The sequence below is a fragment of the Phoxinus phoxinus genome, assembly GCF_949152265.1.
Source record: "Phoxinus phoxinus genome assembly, chromosome: 6".
Classification (NCBI taxonomy): domain Eukaryota; kingdom Metazoa; phylum Chordata; class Actinopteri; order Cypriniformes; family Leuciscidae; genus Phoxinus; species Phoxinus phoxinus.
In genome coordinates this window covers 3,751,417-3,767,913 of record NC_136881.1, presented here as the reverse complement: position 1 = coordinate 3,767,913, position 16,497 = coordinate 3,751,417, and the positions used below count along the sequence as shown (strand labels likewise).

Below are 16,497 nucleotides of genomic sequence, written 5' to 3'. Positions count from 1 at the left end.
GAGTCTCTATATTGCAGAATCATTACGTTTCCACAAATGAAAAACCAGTTTCCTTCATTTGGACACAACTGCCTCTCAATTCTCATGTACTTTTGAGTCATTACAATAACCACCACTATTTCACAGTGAAAACCACACAGATCAACATTCAGTTTGTGAATCTGAAGGACAGCAATGCAAATGAAGACTAAAAGCCCTTTTAAAAATGCTATAGAGATTAAATAAAAAAAAATGCATAAAAATATATATAAAAGGTACAAAATGATATCCAATTATTGTGTAGTGAAAGCTACATCAAACCTGTTAAGAAAAGCTCAGCATGAAGAAGGAGAAAGTAAGTGCGAGTCCAACCATCTTTTGGTAACTTAAAATATAGTACAGCTTCCACAGTTGACCTTATTAAAAGCTCCACACAACACTTTTCTGCACTGGAGGGAAGAAAGTACTTACAAATATTTAAAAGCACATCTGGAGTGTCTAAAACGTATCATAACAGTGACCCAGCTGTGAAGGAGAAGTGCCTGGGGATGTTCTGCAGGTTTCTGCAAGGCCTTGGTCTCCTGAACACCAGCTCTGACTGACTCTTATACAATCCTGCAATTATAGACCTTCATTGTGGATCTCTCACCAGCGCTGGCCTCTTGTGTAATACACTACTCAAGCAATTAGCCACTCGAGGCCGTACATGCAGTGATATTAGCATGTTTAGGAGTTTTCTCTCCCACAACGTGAAGGACTCTTTAACCATCAATCACACGTTGCCATGGCAGCCATCAAAAACAGCATCATCATTTTTTTATTATTATCATTATTAGTAGTAGTAGTTCTATTAGTATCATTATATTTTAACAATATTAATAAGAAAAAAATATTATTGCCATTATTATTATCATCATTATGATCATCATCATGGTCATAATCATAATAATTGTCAATGAGTAAAATATTTTGTAGGCTGCTTATGTTTGTCAATCAACTTTAATATTAATAATAAAAAGAGTAAGAACCATTTTTATTATTATTTGTATTATGTCTTGCAAAGGCTGCTTATGTTGGTCAGTCATCTCTGAATATTGATTTCACATAGTATATAAAATGCATCTTAATAATAATAATAATAATAATTGATATGAGCTTAGAGATTTGCAGCTATTTTTCTTCATCTAATCAGACTTCAGAGGCGAGCTGTGTGTTTAATAAGACTAGTTGATGTTTTCCAGACTCTTCAATGCCTGTTGTGGCCATGAGAGCGAAAACATGCCTGTGTTTTATGCGAGGCAAATGAAATGGTTTTGATTGTGATATGCCTCTAATGTCAGCCGCAGTTACATTTCTCATTACGCGGATCGTTTGGTGGGTGGTTTGTTGAGCAGTAAAATGCGTAATGAGGCGTTGTGCGCCGCTGCAGTGTAAATTTGTAAAGTTTTATGATTGATGTCTTTAAAAAGACAATCCTGCTCATATGTATGCACACCCACACTATCCCATCATTCATAGGCTGTGGATGAAGCAAAAAAAAAACTTTCTTCAAATTATCCATCTCTGGCGCTGGCGCACCAGAAGAGCGATTGAAGAGCGTCGTGATTGAGCGAGTTTGTAGGATATCTGCTCTAGCCTCACACTGCTGTCTGTCAATCCCTGCCAGATACATACTATCTCTGATCTATTTCCTCCTTTGCAAAAGCGAGTGAATGGCATATGTGCATGTATGGAGATGTGCTCCGCATGTTGGGAGTTTTTCTTTATCATCCGACACCCTGCGAGACTGTTCTGTGAGCGTGTTATGAAATATTAGTGACATGTCTGCAGAGCGGCCCAGCGCCACAGCTTTTAGTGTGGCACATTCACTCTCCAGTTACGGCTGCTCTTTTGAGGGATTTTCTTTCTTTTTTTGACGTGCGCACAGCGGCATGTTTGCAACTGACCTGCATGCTGATGATTCAATATTAATCAAGTCAGACATAGCTAACTGTTAAATAAGGGATTCGACTGTAGACTATTAGACTAATAGCATTCGACTGGCGTTTAAAAGCGTTAGATCTCCATTGGAACTAACAAACAAGTACCTTGGTTTTCAGACATTTTGGCGACTTGTTTTAGGAACTGCATCATGACACATTAACAAAAATGTACAATCTCGGCTTTACTACAAAAACGTTGTTATTTTAATTCACACAAGAGGTCACACCGTGACATATCAATCTTTTATTGGTCACATGATGTGAATTCACAGGTAAGATTTCACCAAACTTGAGCTTCGCATCAGCTTTTGAGTTTGTGGTGTGATGCATTTGCATGCAAATGAATGTTAGTCAATGGAACGAAAAGCGTAGTGTTTTTTAGTGTGTTGCTATGCAGTTGTTAGGGTATTCTGAGTAGTTGTGAATAATCACAAGCACACTGTATTTGTTTTACAATCTTCCATCGCTAATTTTGTTAAGCCGATGACAAGCCGATGTTTGTTGGTGTCATTTTTTATGTTGAAAAATTTAGAAGTCGGTATTTCGTTTTTGTTGTTTCGTCAGTCTTAAATTTTCCACTTCAACCCCTTAAATCAATTTGTCTCCAAGCCTCAAGAGCACAAAACACACAGCGAGACTTAGGCTGTATTTCTGGAGCATTTGCATTCCACTGAAGTGCGTGTCTTTCTCTCAGAGCGTTATTCAGATGAGTGTGTGGAAAGAGCTGGAATGGCTAAGTGACAGCCCTGAGCTAACACACACACACACACACACACACACACACACACACACACACACACACACACACACACACACACACACACACACACACACACACACACTGGAATCAAGCTGGAATCAAAGCCGCACAGGAGACAGCTCAGTGTGTTCTGAGGGGCTTTTTGTCTCGCGTCCTCCATTCAGACACCGCTGAGGTGAAACTACATGCTCCTGCGTGATGGGAGGCTCAGTGTGACATAAGTAGCATGCTTTCTTTTTCGTTTTTGTCTTATTTTCATGTTTTTTGTGTCCTTTATTTCCGTAGTTTTAATCTGACTCTTTTACTAAACAGGTACTAGCAGGATCCCTGGTACTTTGGTACTGAATGATACCACATTCATATACGGTAGTATTTACATGCACTCCAGTGTACTTTAAGCAATAGCATATATTACTATGGGACGTCCTTGTTGGTAAAATGTTTAGGCTTTACAATTAGAAGCTTTTTCAATAATAGCTGCTCAAACATCTGATAGTAAAATTAATGTTAATATCCTAAATATGATCTATATGTGCATATTATCTGAATATTATCAGAAACACCAGCAATTTTAAACCATGTTTTTGAGTCTGTCTTTGGTTCACTGCAGTTTTAAGGAGAAAATACTCAGCAGTGCTGTCGACTTATGAATTTACACATGGCTTGTCTTAAAGCATATTAAAAACACCACATAGACAACATTAAAAGCTTGATATTCCCCAGGGGACTTTAATAGCCTTTATTAAACTTATTTAAAATGCTCAAGCCCAGTTTCTTAAAGGCCCCCTTAGTCAATAATTTTTAAAACTTATCTTTGATCACCAAAATGTCATATTTAAACATTTCTTTCCTTGAAAAACAAAACAAAAAACTTCATGCCTTAAAATAGCTTGAATATAACTACACCCTTGCCTCATTTAGTGTACACGGTTCTATGAATATGCAAATGAGCCCCGCCTCCACTCACTCACTCAGCTCAGAGATCCACTCGTTGACGATCACACGTTGATCTGATTGGTTGCAAGATAGTTTGTGACATCAGAAACACCAATGTTTTTGAGATTGTCTTTGGCTCACTGCAGTTTTAAAGAGAAAATACTCAGCAATGCTGTCGACTTATGAATTTGCACATGGTTTGTCTTAAACCATTAAAAACACCACAGAGTTCCATAAAGATGTTTTTTATTGCCTGTAAACAGACTTGATAACCTGCGCCCACAGCACGTTTTGCTATTCATTCATATATTTGTCCTCACTGTTTGAAGGCTTTACTTTTTATGTGTCCTTCTCAAGGTGAGTCTCAATAGGATGGGCAGATTCTAGCATTGGTGTAAAACGAATTCACCCATAAAGAATTGTAATATTTCATGTCATTTGTCAGCATTGCTTTCTCTGCACTAGTGCGTCTTATCTGCGGCCAATCACAGCACACATCCATTCTGCCCCACATAAACCCCAATCTGTCTCTCAGCCTGAGGTCCTATCGCATTTTAGTGTGGCTTGAGTTATTTGTCCCGTCTCAGGCTCTTGTGGGTTTTTCAGGGATTCTTCACGCTTTTTTCTTTGCTATGCTGACAAATGTAGTTGGTTCATGTAAGGCCTTCCTCATCAAGCCAACAACAAAGCTTCAACTGCCTTTGCTCTAAAAAATTGGAAATGAATCCAAAGAAATGACACCCACTCACGGCGAACAACCGTCTCTCATTCTTTATCCTTTTTTGTCTTTATAGCTACACTCTGCGAGTGGTTGGCAACGGGATTAAAGCCCAGGCAGAAAACCCAGAAGTCAAAGTGAAGGAGGCCGACCCGGTGATCAATCAAGTCATTGATAAACTGAAGCACATCAATCAGGTGAGGCTCGCCAGGAGAAATACCATCCAGCGAAACATTGAACGAGCTCCTTGATGTCCCACATGATCCTGTTTCATGAGTTGCTAATGTTTCAGGCCAACAGATCAGAGCAGACCTCATTAGCTCCGCTCATGGATGTATGAAACTATGGCATTCTGTGCATCAAACCGGTTTGCAGTGCGTGTGTTCACTACTCACTGTTCCTAATGTGTGTGCACTAACTTGGATGGGTTAAATGCAGAGGACAGTATGGGTTACACACTCTAAAAAATGCTGGGTTGTTTCAACCCAATTTTGGGTCAAATATGGACAAACCCAAACGTTGGGTTAAAAATGTAATTTAAACATTTAACCCAACGGCTGGGTTTGTCCATATTTGACCCAAAATTGGGTTGAAACAACCCAGCATTTTTTAGTCTTGGCCTTCACATGTCACTCTCACTAGCACTATTTTTTGCTGTTCAAAAGGGTTCAGGGTATATTAGTTTTTCCAAACGATTGAACAAGTCATAGAAATTCAGTGGTCATTGGGTGCCTGGACCTTTATTGCTATTCACTTTTTACATCAATTTCTGGTGACTATCAGATGTGGTTTTATGTATAGACATTCATATCCGCTTCTCATTTTATTTCTGAATTATTCATCAATGGTTCTATTTACATGAATCCACATAGAGTGATTAAGCTGGAGTTCATGTAAACAGAATACTGTGACTGGTAATGTTATTTTGCTCATAATAAACCACAGCAACCTAACCATAATCACAGTCAAATATGTGTACTGTGGTTTGAATCACACTATTTGTGTTATAATCGAATGTGCATGTGGTAGATAGATGGTGTGTTCTGCTCTTGGAGGGTGGACACACATCCACCATTGGCATTACCAGCAATTTATGGAGCTGTTTATTTTATAAATGTCATCCCTCGCATTATCTATTACTGTAATCTGTCATGGGATTTAACAGCAGCCTGTTTTATGAGCTGTTCTGGACAGCAAATGTTTCAGAGAGGAGAACTTGGACTATACATTGTTCACATAATTTGGATCTATGGTTAGTGCATGTAAGCGTATGCGCTCTAGACACGTTGGAGCCGTGATGCAGTTTTGGGAGACTTGTTAAAAGATGCATAGCTCAAAGTTCTCCTACACAATGTCTGCCAATGGGGTACAAAATATAGTATTTTTCTGGTTTTATCAAAATCATATTTTTGATGCATTTTTCAGAAAACAAAAGCTATTTAAACGTCTTAATAATTAAACATTGTATGCTATTTTGCTTCTCGTGTTAATGTATCATGTACATTTAAGAATTTTTTGATATTTGTGCTGGAAAAACAGGACAAAAAGTACTAAGTTTTAGTGCATTTCAATTACTTTTACATTTGGCAGGTGCTTTTATTCAGAGTGATTTATATTGCATTAAAGTTATACAGTTCATGCATTCCCTGTGAATTCAAACTGTGACCTTAGCATTGCTAGCGCCAGATACACCAAGGTCATGGATATGAATCCGAGAAAATACATGTTCTGATAAATTGCACACATTGAATACAATAGAAGTCGCTTTGGATACCAGTATCTGCCAAATGCATGAATGTGAATGCTTTTACATGTCCTTTCTGTGATTAAAATATCAGTTGGGCTTTTCCGTATGTCATTCAGAATAATTATTTAAAAGCTATGGAAGAAATCCTCTTTTGCACAGCTAAATAAACGTCAGCACCTCACCTCCAGAGCCAAAAGTACTGATGTTCCCTGAACAAACAAACGTCTGTGTGTTGATTTGATTATTATTGTCATCACTCTCACTTCGGAGGACAGTAAAAGCTCAAACGCTGACTCACGCTTGAATGTTTTGCTTTAATTAATACGATTGAAGGCAAATTAGTTTATGCTTCTTTTCATATCCCTCTCTTTTGCAAAATAACACGTCACCGCGGAACACTTAGAGACCAGAAAATCAATGAATACATATTTAAAAATCCATTTCCAGTCTTAACACGTTGGTGTTTATTCTATCCCTGTTCCGCCCGCTGGCCAAATCAATGATGTTTTCCCATCCTGAAGCCTGATGGTGCTGTCCTACTGTACAAGATTAACTTTCTTCCCTTCCTGCTGGATGTGCTTCAAGACAATAGTCATATTCTCATAAGGTGTTATCACCTTCAAGTTCCTGAATTTCAAAAATATATCTGAGCCAACTATTATACAGACAGATGTTTTATCAGAGAAAATTCCCATCCATTAGGATCACTCAGTTATAACATAAACAAACTAATAAACTTAATGTGATGCATATTTGTCAGTCATGCATAAATGGAATGTAAAGGTTAATTTACTGAAATGAATCAGCCTCAATGATGAATGCTGCCGACAAATGTGTCCTCCGGTAGACGCTGCCTTCGAAATGAGACATCTATGGTCTAGATGATCTACTGAAGATCAAACTGAGCGTCAGAATGGGGAAGAAAGCTGATTTAAGTGGCATGGGTGTTGGTGCCAGACGGGCTGGTCTGAGTATTACAGAAACTGCTGATTTACTGGGATTTTCACACAAAACCATCTCTAGGGTTTACAGAGAATGGTCTGAAAAAGAGAAAATATCCAGTGAGCCGCAGTTCTGTTGGCAAAAATGCCTTGTTGTCAGAGGAGAATGGCCAGACTGGCAACAGTAACTCAAATAACCACTCGCTACAACCAAGGTCTGCAGAAGAACATCTCTGAACATGTCAAACCTTGAAGCAGAAGAGATACAGCAGCAGAACACACACACCGGTGAGATGAGAACGGGAAACTGAGGCTACAATTCACACAGACTCACCAAAACTGGACAATAGAAGATTGGAAAAACATTGCCTGGTCTCAATTTCTGCTGCAACATTCAGATTGTAGGGTCAGAGTTTAACAGTAAAGCATGGATCTATCCTGTCTTGTATCAGTGGTTCAGGCTACTGGTGGTGTAATAGTGTGGAGGATAATTTCTTGGCACACTTTGGACCTCTTAGTACCAATCGAGCAGCGTTTAAATGCCACAGCCGACCTGAGTATTGTTGCTGACCACGTCCATCCCTTTATGACCACAGTGTTCCCATCTTCTGATGGCTACCAGCAGGATAATACACCATGTCAGAAAGCTCAAATCATCTCAAACTGGTTTCTTGAACATGACAATGAGTTCACTAAACTCAAATAATCTCCACGGTCACCAGATCTCAATCCAGTAGAGCAGCTTTTGGATGTGGAGGAACGGGAGATTCACATCATTGATGTGCAGCCGACAAATCTGCAGCAACTGTGTGATGCTAACATGACAATATGGACCTAAATCTCTGAGGAATGTTTCCAGCATCTTGTTGAATCTCTGCCATGAATAATTAATGCAGTTCTGAAGGCAAAAGCAACTCAGTGCTATTAGCAAGGTGAACTTAATAAAGTGGCCGCTTAGTGTGTATATTTATCATCAATAAATCCAATTTGTTTCAATCTCATACATTTTGACTAATTGATTTTTGATCCACAGCTAGCATATTTTAACCATCCTCATACGTTTTTACTGAATAAATATAATTGATTTATGATTTATTTACAGATCTATGCTTCTAAAAAGACGTATCTTTTTCGGCAGCACTTGAGCACTTGATCCAGTACTACTAACACTAACACTTTCTTTTCTGTTCTACAAAAAAAAAAAAAAAAAAAAAAAAAACTTTTTGTACTGTGAAGGGTTATAGCACTTACATACTGTTGTCCTACTGCTAGTTTAATTGCTTCTATTGTTTCTCATTTGTAAGTCGCTTTGGATAAAAGCGTCTGCTAAATGAATAAATGTAAATGTAAATGTTCTAAGCAATTTGAATAAGCGCATTCTGAAAATATGATTATTTAATAAAATGCAATTTTTTTACAGTAATAATGAACTATTCTGTAATGTTTGGAGTGCAGAAATATTACCTGTTTAAATATGCATCACATTAAGTTTTTTTTTTTAGTTTGTGTTAAAACTGTAATCCAAATGGGTAGAAATATATGTAATATAATATATAAATTATATGCAATTCAAAGGTATTAATCTTACATTTAGGCCTATTTTTATTTATCTATTTATTTTTGAGTGAAAGAAGTGAAAATACAAATGTTTTACTTAAAGTCATCAAATTGAACGTGGATAAAAACAAAGTATTGTAATATCAAAACATTGCACACCTCTAAGGAGTTAGATCTAAATTACATCAGCTTTAAGGAGAAGGTCTTTCCTTTGCTTTTTAATATTGCTCTTAATAATCAAGGCCATCTCACTAAGTGTGTTTCCATTACAGATTTGCACAAAACTTTTGTGATTTTTTCTAAATGTCGACAAAAAACTATTGCGAAATGATGGCAGTTCCATTAACCGATGTTATGCGACTAAAACTTATTTTTTTTCATCTCACATTAAGTCATTTAAAAAATCATGGCAACGGACGTTGGTAGGTTTATGTATATCCCAGCCACCGCACTGGCCATTATTATGAATCGAAGGAGACGCTATGTGTGTTATCCAATCCAATGGCAAGGAAAGACTCTTATACTGCGAGCGGCACATATGAGGAGTTTCTGGGTGTTTCTCCCTCATTTCGGCTTCGAGGTCTTCATTTTGGCATTTCTTTAAGGTTTAGAATCTAGTATTCCCATAATTATTTTGTCTTTTATGAATTTAATAAAGAACTGTCTTGTCTTCTGTCCAAATATACCGCGCCATCTACATCAGGTGACCTGTAAATGCGCGAAAACGGTTTCCATTGCAGTTTTGCGAAATATTTCTTTTTTGAATTGCCTGAAAAACCTCCTCATGCGAGCGTAAAAACTTTTTTGCGATAAATGGGAGTTTTTGCGAAATTGATGTGTTTCCATTGGGCGTATTTTCAATTCGCAATTTCAATTTGCACAATTTGAATGGTAATGGAAACGCTACTGTATATGTCTTGAGACATGATGGTAGTGAGGTGCTGATGGAGAAAAAGAGGGAAATATCGGGACTGAAAGAGACCTTTAGAGGAGGCCGTGCAGAAGTTTCCTCACAGCAGGTTCTCTCCAGCGCTTCAGTCTTTCTGCGTGGAATCACAATCATTTCGTGGCCCGGGGGGCCGTCGTGATCTCTGATAAGATGACAGTGTGCTCCTTGATGATGATGATAACCAGAACACGGAGAGGACATTTGCTGTGAGTCTCAGCGTGAAGCCACTGGTCCTCAGAGAGATCCCTCGTGGACGTTCAGCGGGACTCTGTCTCGGCACATGATGTCCAGAGCAATTTGGCCCTTAATGAGGGAGTCTGAGAAACCTCCTCCTGTTGTGGAAATGGACCAATCGGGCGGGACGCTACGGCTTTAAATGTGATGATATCCGATTATGGGCCAGTGGAACATTTTGATTGAGTGTTAGGAATTAAACTGTGTTGAATTGGACATTTTACTGACCTTTACTAGAATTTGAGCCGTTGACTGAATGAAAAACTCATTCAGGAGAGCAGCGTGAGGCGTCTCCAGCAGATCAGACATTCATTGGTGTAAAAAGAGTAATGTACTCTTAATCAGAAGCACTTTGACATCAATTTTGGACATACCATGGTACTACCCAAGGTTAGTTAATATAGTTAACTTAAACTAAAGCCATAACAAAATAGTTACTTGAAATACAATAAACTTCAACTGAAATAAAACGATATATACTATATATATTATGTGTATATGTTTGTGTATAAATGTATATGTGTTTTATTATTGTAAGTACTTTACATTATGATAAAATACATTTACCACAGAATTAATATACCATCACTATACCATGGTATCACCACCACAGTACTTTTTTTTTTGGTATTACCAGCAATTTATGGTATTCACTATTTTTTTAATGGAAAACATGTATTAAAAGAACCATGGAACTACCATGATATTTTGAAAGTACCATGGTAAAAAATAGGGTATTTCAAAGTAACATATTATTTACCCTCTGGCTACAATACCTGTATATTTCAAAGAATACTGTGGTATTACCATAGTACATTTCCAAAACATAAAATCCTAACATCATATTACCATGGTAGTGTGTCCTTTTTTTCCAGGGCAGACTCCATGCCGAATCAATGAGTGAATGCAGTGGGATTATGGTGTCAATATTCTGGGCTAACCATTACCCATGATACCGAGCGGCCCAAAGCCGACACAAGCTTTCAATACAACTTGCCTGTGGCAGAAAGCCACCCTGCAGCTTCTGTTTGCCCAGAGCATCAGGCTAATGAGCTCCTCTCCTTGAGCTCAGCCCACGGACTCGGGGAAGAGAAGCCCATGCTCTCTTTCTTAACCCACAAATCTTTTCAAAAATCACAGCATTTGTGTTGAAGACGTGTTCTTCTAATGCAGGCCTTTAGTTTCGGTCCAGAAGGGGTGATTTCAGTGCCAGTGCTTTTTACTGTCTTTGTCCAAAAATGACTTTTCGGTTTCAGGTCCTGCATCTTTCTAAAAGGTGAAGAGTGATATTTCTTTGATGTGAAAATTATGATGTTAAAAGTGATGAAGTCCACTTAAGGACCAGCAGAAAGTTTTGACTGAGTGGAAGAAATTAAATTGTGTTGAATTTTGGTTTACAAAATAGAATTGATTGAAAGAAAAACTCTCCTTAATGAGTTTTAAAAACTAAAACATATTTTATTTCTGCTACAACTCTTCTTGATGTACTAAAATAGCTGAAACTAAAATTGGTAAAAATTAATAACGATACATATTGAAGACATATCTGTAAAGTGACATATTTGCAAGAGAAAAGCCATATTCAACATAATAATGTTGTTTTTATCCACCAGAAAAAGATTGGAAACCAGTTTGGTGTCGTTATTTTTGCAGTTCCATTCATTGCCACTAATGTGAAATGACACACTTCAACTTTTAAAAATAGTTTTGCATGGCAGGTTTATTGTTACTTTTGAATTTTGCAGTGAATCACAATGCAAGTCATACCCTTTCTGTCTGCGTCTCTTTCTCTATGTCTCGCTTTTTTCCCCGAGACTCCTCGTTCTCTCATGTTCTGCCTTGTATTGTCTCTCACATCCCTCTCGTTTATGAAAGTGGGAAACTATACCTTGGAGGGGTTGAATGCATTGAGTCTGATCGGCATCTTAATTTAGCATCTTGGAGCTCAGAGTTCCCAGCATGCCGAGCAGAGGCTGAGGACGTCTCTGTTGACCTGTACTGATCCACACCATCTGTGATGTGTCACTGCAGCGTATCCATAGAGCTGGATGTCAATGATAGAATCGGATCGGATTCGGTGTGCATGCTAAAGTGTGTTTGCTTTCATATGGCTGTGAGGGAGCAAACATTATGTGTGACATTATGCCGTCAGCTGTGGATCTAAGTGTCTACCAAGATTGTAACAGACATCAATGTCTGTGTGTAACTATACGCAATAAATATAATTACAATACAGGGATGCATTGTAAAGTTTGCTGTTAAAACAGATTTTTTCGTAATGAAGTAATTTACACATTTTCTCTCATTTAAAATAAACAAGTGTAAATGTCAGAATTATCATATATGTCTAAAGGAGTCTACAATTTATGTAATCCAATCGTTCTGCCATTATATTCCAATCATTATTCCTGGTCAGAGGTTTATATAAATAGTTCGTTTATATGTAATCGCGCTTTCAATACTTGAAGATTGAACCGTTTTTTATTTTATTTTATTTTTTTACTGTAGACCTTAAAGAAGAGCACAATTTCCACACTCCTTGAAACTCAATGGAAAGTTTTCATTTCATTTTAAATTAGTGTAAATGTTAGAATTATTATATATGTAATTTATGTAATCCAATCGTTCTGCCATTATATTCCAATCATTATTCGTGGTCAGAGGTTTATGTAAATAGTTAGTTTATGTAATTGCGTTTTCAATACTTCTTCTATAATGCTAACACCGAAGATGTTTTTTTTCTTTTTTTGACTGTAGACCTTAAAGAAGAGCACCGTTTTCAAACTCCCTGAAACTTAATGAAAAGTTTTCCCAGCTTCTCAATGTAATTTCCCGCATAATAGCTGGCTAATTTATTATTTCGTGCATGTATCACAGTTTCTCTTCTGGACTGGAGACTATTCAGAAAATGAGTTCAGCAAAGTTACAGCTGTCAAGAAACTCAGACAAGTGGACGCGCCGATAACTGCTCTCATTTATATGTAAATGGCAATGGTAACCAATCAATTTCTCTCATTTGAATGAAGACTCTTGCCCCTGTGTGGATCCATTGATTTAACTCCAGCTCTGGTCAAAGACACCTCCTGAAAACTCACGATTCAGCGCAGTGGCTTTGCAAAGAGATTTACCTCGGCTAAGTGTTGTCAACACGATCTGTTTTGCATTATATGGACAGTCTTTATGTCTGGCTTCCGCTTTGTTCCTGTCCATGCAAAGTTAAACACTCAGTCAAATGAGTTAAATAGGTTGCAAAAGATGAATTGGTGTAGGTGCCATTCATTTACTGTAGGTGCCAATAGTGATTCTAATGGATCGTTCTTGAATGAATCTCTGTTTGAGTGAATCTTTTAAGAGAACAAATCAATCAATAAATCGCGTGCCTTGAAACGCCTTGAAATGTGTTGAAGTCATTTCCACTGAAACAGGAAGACAGGGCATATCGAACAACTCCTCCCCTTTTTTAAATAGCCAATAGCGTTTAGTTTATATCACCGCTCGGCCAGAGCCGTTGAGCTCAGTAAAGCTACAGTTTTATTATAATCTCTAACCGTTTCTCCTCCATATCGCTTTAAAATACAGCATTCGGCAGAACTCAAACTGGTCCGATACGTTTTCTGTTCTGCGGCGACTCGATCACATGATCCGCTCTGTGTTTCGTGTCTCTGGACTGGCGCTGCGGGACACTAACGTGAATCCAGACTTCATTCGCCCCAATGGAAAGCATATTTACACTGTCTGAATCGTTCCCTATCCCCTATATAGTGCACTATGTGCCATTCACCGTGTAGAAAACAATAAATGTGTGAACAAGTGACTGATTTCAGCCGCAGCTTCAGCGTCTGTTTATAATGTAAGGGGGCGGAGCTTCACATTCTAGAGAGCATTTGATTGGACAGAAAATCTGATGAGAAGATTGCAGATTGATGTCATCAAATCATTGATCCATATTGGCGGAAGTGGTAGACTGTAAGTTTTGAATGCTAATATCTTCTAAATGCAAAGTTTGTCGTTGTTTTGCAGCACATTAGCTTATAGATAACCTTAATGCTAACATATTCATACTAAAAGCCAAAAAACTTGAAAAGACTTTAAGTCTTTGTAGACACTTGCGGAATTCAGAATAGCATAATATTAATATACTAGTATTTCTGACATAAAATAGGAACAGTAATTGGGTAGTATGTTATTCTGAATTCAGCCAATGATTCAATGACTCCTAAAACTTAAAATATGCTCATTTATCGCAAACTACTGGTGTAACTGTAAAATTAGGAAACAATCAGGTAATGAATCAGTGAATAAATATTTTTTCAGTGAACCGAATCAAAAGACTCGAGTCACTACTGCTGATATTGCTTCATGAAAAATGCCTTTTTTAGTCACTGTAAATAAAAAGTCTGCTAAATAAATAAATAAATATAACTGTAAAGGTGAAAAACAGAAAGCATGTGTTGTGAAATAAAGATGTAATGTAGTGTTCGTCCATCATGACTAAACTCTTTAAAGTTTAGTGTCAGTAAGATATTTTTTCGGAAAGAAATTAATAGTTTATGTTCAGCAAGGACAAATTAAATTGGCCAAAAGTGACAGTAAAGACGTTTATGATGTTACAAACTATTTATATTTTAAATAAACGCATCACAGTTTCTGTTTTTGTTTTTGATAATAATCATAAATGTTTCTTGAGCATCAAATCAGCATATACTGATTTGTGAAGGATCATGTGACACTGAAGAGTAATGATGCTGAAAATTCAGCTTTGATCACAGGAATAAATTACATTTTACTATATAATCACAAAGAAAACGGTTATTATAATTGTAATAATATTTCACAATATTACTGTTTTCTGATCAAATTAATACATCCTCGGTGAGCATCTTAATTCTCAATTGTATCCATTTGTTTATTTTTCTACGATACAACCAACAATTCTCTTTTCTTTCATCGAACGCATTCCAGATCATCATGAGAGTGTTTCTGCATTGCAATAACTCGGCATCAACGCCCCATCACCCACAGGTTGAATTATTTACCGATCATTGACATGCAGCCGCACCAGCCTGTTTGTTGGTGAATTATTGATACCTGCCCATTTAGAGTTCAAAGCCTTCGCAGTAAAACATGTCCTCCTCTTCCACAGTCCCTCCACACGCAAATCCAAACAAATCTTCATTTGCGATACGTCTCACGCGCTTCAGTGCACACAGAGAAAAGCAATTAAGATGTCAGAGCATGTCAGGCTTGAGGCGGATACAAGACCGCGCTTGATGCTTCATGCTAGTTAGCGGAGAAGCCTGCAGGAGCACCTCCTGAGACCTGGGTCAAAGTTCACACGAGGGTCCTTAAGCTTGTGTTGAACGAGGTACTTGTGAATGTTTGAATGATCGCTGTGGGTTTAACAAGGTCACCATCCAATCAAATTGATTGAGAGTTAATTTCAGTGTTCGGACTCTTGATGTGTCCGACGGCTTCTTTGTTTGCTTTGTGTGCGGCGGTTTCCATGGAGACAAGCACCAGAGACCAGACCGAAGACTGTTCTTAAAGCAAACGTTACATATCTATCTATCTATCTATCTATCTATCTATCTATCTATCTATCTATCTATCTATCTATCTATCTATCTATCTATCTATCTATCTATCTATCTATCTATCTATCTATCTATCTATCTATCTATCTATCTATCTTCCCCCAACTTTCTAACATTGATTAATTTATTTTAATGAGGTAAACAAACCTTACTAATTCCTTTGTGTCTAGTTATTTATTTTAGTAAGTAACAACCCTATGAAAACCATTCCAGTCCTGCAATGACCATCCAAAATGTACTCTTGATTTTTCACATAAATGTGTACAGTATAAGTATGAGAGTTCAGGTTTGTGATGTGTCAGGTACGACATGCAGTCTAAACTATTACCCAAACTCATGTGAATATGCAAACATTCAGGCTATTGCATCATATTTGCCTTTATATTTGAATACGTACTGCGTATTCCGTTATTATGCACTAAAAACTTTATAAATAAGTTCACTCCTATTGAACTAATTCAATAATGTTTCTTTTTGAATTTTAACTGCAAACATAATGCAAATGTAGCAAACAGAATGGCAATTTTGAGAATTTAAAAAGGGTGTGTGAAATCCTAAAGCTCACGTTCACACCGCAAACCGCAGAGCCTGATTCTGATTCTGTGCTCACATTCAATTTCTTCGTGATGTTGACCTTTCAAATGTGACCCATATTAGGGATGTGCAAAACTAGCCAACCAAGGAAGCCCAGTATAATTAGACTGGCTTTGGGTTCACCTGACCCGGATCGGATGTTTTTCTCAGGAGGCGTTTACATAAGATGTGTTGTTGTGTTCAAAACAGATATAAGAAGCTCAGTGGAACTGAGGAGAATGCAGGGACTGGTTTTAACCTCTGCTTAGGTTTATTTCTCGATAATGAGTGGCTGACTGAGCATTACACACTTTAGTGTGTGTGTGTGTGTGTGTGTGTGTGTGTGCATATGCCTCTGTTTTCGAAGAAAGAAAGCATGCATGCAAGAGAAAAATAAAGCAACAACAAAGAAGGTCAATGAGAGACTATTATCAATTGAGAAAGAGTTTCAGAAGAATAAAACCGAGCAAGCTGAAGAAAAAGAGCAGGACAGATGTGGCGGGTCACGGCTGTCACAGGTGAGCGGA

General features: G+C 37.6%; 1 protein-coding gene across 1 annotated transcript in view; it reads left to right on the top strand.

The window, feature by feature from the left end:
* gpc5a (glypican 5a) overlaps positions 1-16,497 on the top strand; it is a 156,797-nt gene that overhangs the window by 75,755 nt on the left and 64,545 nt on the right. Inside the window, exon 6 of the mRNA XM_079617307.1 lies at positions 4,452-4,572. Coding sequence (XP_079473433.1) covers positions 4,452-4,572 — 121 coding nt within the window. The remainder of the gene's footprint in view (positions 1-4,451; positions 4,573-16,497) is intronic.